The sequence below is a fragment of the Triticum urartu genome, chromosome 4A (assembly GCF_056163025.1).
Source record: "Triticum urartu cultivar PI428250 chromosome 4A, HENAU_Tu73, whole genome shotgun sequence".
Classification (NCBI taxonomy): Eukaryota; Viridiplantae; Streptophyta; class Magnoliopsida; order Poales; family Poaceae; genus Triticum; species Triticum urartu.
In genome coordinates this window covers 438,431,123-438,437,485 of record NC_141876.1, presented here as the reverse complement: position 1 = coordinate 438,437,485, position 6,363 = coordinate 438,431,123, and the positions used below count along the sequence as shown (strand labels likewise).

The 6,363-nt window shown below is 44.3% G+C and overlaps 1 protein-coding gene across 1 annotated transcript; it reads right to left on the bottom strand.

Moving 5' to 3' along the window:
- Positions 1-261: 261 nt before the first annotated feature.
- On the bottom strand, positions 262-3,985 carry LOC125551952 (uncharacterized). Its single transcript, XM_048715375.2, has 4 exons — positions 3,564-3,985; positions 2,622-2,691; positions 2,429-2,514; positions 262-479 (listed from the first exon to the last, which is right to left on the bottom strand). Exons 1-3 carry the CDS (start codon positions 3,918-3,920, stop codon positions 2,462-2,464), a joined length of 480 nt encoding a protein of 159 aa, XP_048571332.1. The 5' UTR covers positions 3,921-3,985; the 3' UTR covers positions 262-479; positions 2,429-2,461.
- Positions 3,986-6,363: the final 2,378 nt, after the last annotated feature.

The following is a 6,363-nucleotide window of genomic DNA, read 5'->3' as shown; positions in this document are numbered from 1 at the left end:
AATCAACAATTGTTTCAAGTGAATAAAGGCTAGGTTTTTTTAAAAAAAAGGTAGTGGCAAGTAATCAACAATTGTGATCAAGATTATGTTCTGGATCAGCTCCTGAGAACTTGAGAGATTATTATATCACCGAATGGGTATGCAAGTGTTGAGCCATACTAAATCACTTAATTGCCATCTAAGTGGATTCATCCATAACTTTCTGTGAGGGCTCGGCAAACACAACATTCACAGAATTATAATGGATGATGAATACCTGTGTAAATGAATATCCTGTTGATGCTGTTATATGTCCAGTTGAAACACATTCCAAGAAATTTTACATTGGTGATGATAAGCAGATTTAACACACTTTAAAAAGGTAAAGAAAACAGAACACCGTACGGGCTAACAAATGAGGCCGCAGATAATTTTTCCTGATACAACTGCATATTTGAATTCTTTGTGCCGCCTTGCTGGCTTTGTAGTCACTGCAGGCCCTGCAAAGTAAAGTTGCTTGTTAAACAAATATCATATTCTATGAAGCTCCTAAAATGGAACAAGTAGAAATAGGGATAAAGTATACACTGCTATGATATACTCCCTCTGTCCAAAAATAAGTGTCTCAACTTTGTACTAACTTTAGTACAAAGTTAGTACAAAGTTGACATGCTTATTTTGGGACGTAGGGAGTATATAAAAGAGCACTAAAACAGTGTCCTTAGTCTCGTATGTGTAAAGATAGAACCCCAAATGAATAACCTTGCCTTCCTGAAGCGTCAACACATGCTAAGAAAATTGTCGATCTTTCAAAGCTTCATTTTTCTTAATCATAAGGAAAATAGTCTTAAGTGACGGTTAAAGCGTGCTGATAATGTCAAGAGAGGTTGGGGTAGACCAAACTTGACATGGGAGAAGTCCATAAAGAGAGATCTGAAGGGCTGGAATATCACCAAAGAGCTAGCCATGGACAGGTGTGCGTGCAAGCTAGCTATCCACATGCCAGTACGGGCCAGTTCTTTTGGACTGTGGCTTATGCATAAGCTGCTCTGGAAATAAGCCTCATATAAGCTGCTCTGGAAATAAGTCCATGAGAATAAGCCATCCAGTTCTTTTGACTGAGCTTATTTTCTAAGTTCTCTGATGAAAAGTCTATAGTACCCCTAAACTGTACAAGTATGACCTTTTAACTTATATTATGTAATTTCTATTGTGTTTATCATAGCAGCAACCTGGACAACTTCATTCATTTTTTTTTCCAGAAAACACAAAGGACCTTTGTGCTTCATTCATATTCTCTTCCATTTTAGCAAAGGTATTCTTACTGCCAACTTGCAAAATGGCTAGCAGGACCAAATCAAACAACAATCAAAATGCTAGTGCTTGTATACAAATTTCTGAATGCATTCAGTAGCAACTGCCCTTTTTACAGCAAGTATAAACCTGAAGAAATGTCAACAAAAGTCAGGTACACTTCCTGAATGCGCATGACCACTATACTTCCTGAAACCTGAAGAACTGTCAACAAAAATCAGCTACATCTCTATGTCTACAATCAGAATACTACTCCTAACAATCGCCATGAGATTGTCAAGCATTTTCTGCTCAATGGACAACTAGAGAGCTTGGAGGAAGCCGGCTGGACGGGGGGAGAGCTCGCACACGAGGGTCATCAGCGGCGGCCGGACCTGCAGCGGAGCAGAGGGGAGCTTCGCGGTCAGCAAGCCCGGACGAGGAGCTTTCCGACCGGGGAGGATGCTTGGAGGCATGGCTTTGGTGGCAACCAGAGGGCGCCAACGGAGGCGGAGCTTCAAGCGCTGAGTGCCGACGGCGGTGCCGAAGGGACGGGTGGGTGCGGGGGAGGGGCTAGCCTCCGTCTATGTCATCAGCACTAGAGGGACGGGTGGGTGCGAGGTAAGGGACAAGCAGAGGGGCGGCGGCAGGGGGAACCCTAGCTGAAGAGTTCACTCCTTGTTCGCCAGACAGAACGAATCGATTGATTCAAAAAAATATCAAGGGTCAGTGGCTGGGTACAGGTGACGCCTCACGGTGGCATTTTCCTTGTAAATAGAGCAAACTTCAGTGGTACAAAGCTATACCCCTTTGTTTCTAAGTGGGCCGCCAGCTTATTTCCATTGTGAAGGAGGTGAGGGTGGAAATAAGTTAAGCCCAAGTCTCCAAAACGAGTTCTTTTGTTCTTTTGTCTTAATTTGGCAAAAAGGTCCTATAAGCTGCAAAAGAACTGGCCCTACCATGAGTTGATTTCACGGTCAAGATCAAGCAATTAGTCACTCCTAAAATTCTACCTTCTTCATTGTATAGCCTAATATGGTAGGCAGCTAAAAGTATAGATATTCATATAATGATGAACTGGTAAACAAGGATTCTTTTTCCATTAACTAAATCACAAAGCTGCCATAAAAAAGGCAGTTCTGGACATGAAACTTACCCTGCCAACAAACCCATAACTCGGAAATATCCATTATTTGCCTGTTTCCTTAACATCATCTGAATCTGAGTCACTAGCATTGTACCCTAAAACAAAACAACATGTTACCAACAAACAAAAGAAGCACATACACCTTTTACATGAACAAGTTGAAGATATGAAGGACGCTTGAAATTAGCCAAGGACGGCTAACCTGGGCGTTTATTGCAAACTTTCCAGACTGTAGACCGATATCTTGATGCTTTCTCCATCCAAATTCTAGACTATACAATGAAAAAATTCTTGGTTAGTCAATCAAATATTTGCAGCAATACAACATAACAAGAAGACATGTAATTCAGTAGAAGTAGTAAACTGAAACTTCTGCAAGTACAGTAATTCAGTATCTACTGCCTTTTCAGAATAGCTCATGCTCCATCAACTGAACTGCAAGCCTATTATGTGTTGTTGGTAAACGGTCAGGCTAAAGTCGTAACAAAAAATTGGCAGTCATATATTACCTCCGTCCCAAAATTCTTGTCTTAGGTTTGTCTAGATACATATGTATCTAACACTAAAACATGACTAGATACAGACGTATGTCACGTATCTAGACAAATCTAAGACAGGAATTTTGGGATGGAGGGAGTATATGTTTAAGCTCATGTTTGCGGCATGGACTTCACTTCCCTTTACATGTAGCGAATACTTGTTACCAAAATTTATAACCTTGTGATTATCCGAGGCATCATGTTTGTGTCCATTCATTTGGCTATTAATCAATTTACATGCTCGATGCAATCAAACAGGTTACAGATCTATTTGCGCGGTTCCAGTTTCATGCAACTATATCGATAAGTACATAATTGTGCCACGATGCAAGTACTAGCATAGCAAGAAGGCAAACATGCTCAAGGCACACCTAATTATGTACAAGTTCACTAAAGAAGTTTTGACACTGCCATAAGATTTATGATGCAGGATATAATAGGATTGAGCATAATAAACCGTAGAACATGCAAATCTAGGTTTCTCTCAAGAATCACGAACTTTCATATTCCAAGGCCAGGTATCCAGATCGAGGTCGCTAGTAAAGGCGGCTCCTTTTATTCCAGATTCCATAAAAATCCGGAGCGACAGCGAAGGAAGGGCTCACCTTGTGCTCGTTCTTGTTGACGCCGTAGCCGCTGCGGTACATCTGACCGACGAGGACCTGCATGGCGGCGTCGCCGGCGCGCGCCTCCTTGAGCGTGTCCTGGAACCACCGCTTCGTGCAGTCCAAAACCACCTCCGCGAGCGGCACCCGGTCGTCCTCCTGCATCCCGCATGCCGCCGCCACATCCCGCACCTCGGCCCGTCCAGAGCTGGCCCCGGCAGCGGCGCCGGGACCGGCGTTCCTGGGAGTATCCAGCGGAGCGGTCGGGGGCTTCGCTGCCTTGCTAGCGGCGGGGGAGAAGCGGGCGTAGGGGCGGACAGCGGCGGCTAGGGCGGCGGCTGGGAAGCGCCTGCCCATGCAAAGCTGGGGTTTCAAGGGAAGAGGGGGGAGAATAGATGGGAGCGGAGGCGGACGGAGGAGTAAAGCAAGGGCTTTTCTGCGAGACGTGGAAAGGTTTAATTTTTAAGTGGAAAAGGTTGGTGGTGCCAAGTACGTAAAAGAGTTAGAATACAATTGCAAAAAGGTTAGAATATACAAATACATAACTGAAGAGAGGAAGATTTACATATTTTTTATAAATCACTATAAGCTCCCTCGGGATGGAAGCACAGTCGATTGAGGGCATTGATTTCCATTTGATGCTTAATTTCAACCAAGTCGCTTGTTGGATATTTGGAGGGATCTCCTGCTGGGTGGGCCTTGTTGGTAAGTGGATGGGTCGTGTGGAACTTCGTTGTCAATGGTGGGGGCGATCTTTCCTGGTCAAAGACCGGTATGCGGTGTGGCATCTTGGAGCCACTCGGGTGAAACATGTCGATCTGTTGATGTCTTCGTTGTGGTGGGTTGAGGTCAGCTTTGGGGTGGTCGACACTGGTGGTGCGAGGATAGTGAGATTTGGCGAGGAACTGGAGTGGATTACGGGAGCAGTCATCCTTATTGTCGCTTGATGATGCCATTGAAGGAGCTCTGTCGGGGGATGTCGTTGTTGTTGGAGGACATCCGCCCATGTGCGTGTGGCTGTCATTGGAGGACCTCCGTCGTCGTCGTCTCTGTTGTTGAAGGATTTTCGCCCTCGCTTCTGCTGCGTGCGGGTGTGTTGATGCTCTGTCTTGGTATGTTTTTATTCACCTTCCATTTAATTTGTTTTTCTTTGGGCTAATGTGTTGTTGTTGTGAGGGAAGAGAAGAAGTCGCCAATGTTGGGCACTGCAAGAGGCGGAGGCTACGTGGGTTGTCGGAGATGGGGAAGAGAGGATCGGTCCGGGGCTGCGTGGCTGATAGAGAGGAGGATTGCTACTGCTTTGTATAGCTTATGCATGGAGTGTGATTGCTCCAATTTTTTTCATGTTGTATGTTGTGTAGAATCGAAAGTATGTCTAAAGGGATGATTAGACTACTTGACCAAATAAAACTTATCATTTTCCTAATTTTAGTTGTAGGCAAGTTTTAGCAATTCTACCAAGTCAAATACACCCTACACATGAAAGTCTAAGAGTTGTACAGCGGAAAGTAAAGACTTTGCATATGAACGTAAAGGAAGGATTTGAGATTTCAAACGCAATGAAGACATGATGATTTTTGGCGCGGTTCCGATAGGCAGTGCTATCGTACATCCACGTTGATGGAGATTTCAACCCATGGAGGGTAACGGTTGTGCAAGTCCACGCAAGGCTCCACCCACGAAGGGTCCATGAAGAAGCAACCTTGTATATTCCATCATGGCTTACGTCCACGAAAGACTAGCTTTACTCGGGTAGATCTTTATGAAGTAGGTGATCTCCTCGACCTTACAAACTCCTTGGTTCAACTCCACAATCTTGAAGACTCTCAAGTGACACCTAACTAGTCTAGGAGATACCACTCTCCAAAAGATAATAGACTGTGTTATTGATGCTGAACTCCTTACTCTTGTGTTTCAAATGATAGCCTCTCCAACACTCAAACACTCTCTCGCGGATTTGGCTTGGGTAGGAGAGGGGATTGAATGGAAAGCAACTTGAGGAAGTCTAGAAATCAAGATTCAAATGGTTGGATTGGAATCTTTTAATCTCAACACATGAGTAGGTGATTCTCTTCTCAGAAAATGAGTGGTGGAAGTTGCGGTTCGTTTCGATGGCTCTCTTAGAGAGTAGGTTGTGATGGAGGGGTATAAATAGGCAGCACCAAAAATACAACCGTTACAAGTCTTTGACCCAACTCGGTGAGACCTACATGAAAATCTTGGTGAGACCGACTAGCGCAAAAGACTTGACCGTTAGGCTTTTCGGTGAGACCGATCATACCAACTCGGTGGGACCGAAGTGCGATGGCTAGGGCAAGATCTCGTTTCATAAATTCTGATTGGTTCATCTCGGTGATTCCAAAATGAAGCAACTTCATCACAAAAACTTGGTCAGGCCAACTAGGTGAGACCATATCCATTTCGGTTGTACCAAAGTATTAAGGTTTGGTATGTGGCAGTTGATACGTCTCCAACGTATCTATAATTTTTGATTGTTCCATGATATTATATTATCTGTTTTGGATGTTAATGGGCTTTATTTTACACTTTTATATTATTTTTGGGACTAACCTATTAACCCAAGGCCCAGTGCAATTTGCTGGTTTTTTGCCTATTTCAGTGTTTCGCAGAAAAGGAATATCAAACGGAGTCTAAACGGAATGAAACCTTCAAGAGCGTGATTTTTGGAACAAACGTGATCCAGAGGACTTGGAGTGGACGTCAAGAAATGAACGAGGTGTCCATGAGGTAGGGGGCGCGCCTACCCCCCCTCCCGGGTGCGCCCTCCCCCTCGTGGGCC

Bases quoted from the DNA above. Each gene is read 5' to 3' on its own strand.
- LOC125551952 (XM_048715375.2), bottom strand. From the start codon at position 3,920: ATGGGCAGGCGCTTCCCAGCCGCCGCCCTAGCCGCCGCTGTCCGCCCC. The intron at 2,692-3,563 runs GTGAGCCCTTCC...TTCATTGTATAG, and splicing joins TCAACAAGAACGAGCACAAG to TCTAGAATTTGGATGGAGAA. The intron at 2,515-2,621 runs GTTAGCCGTCCT...GTTTTGTTTTAG, and splicing joins AGTTTGCAATAAACGCCCAG to GGTACAATGCTAGTGACTCA.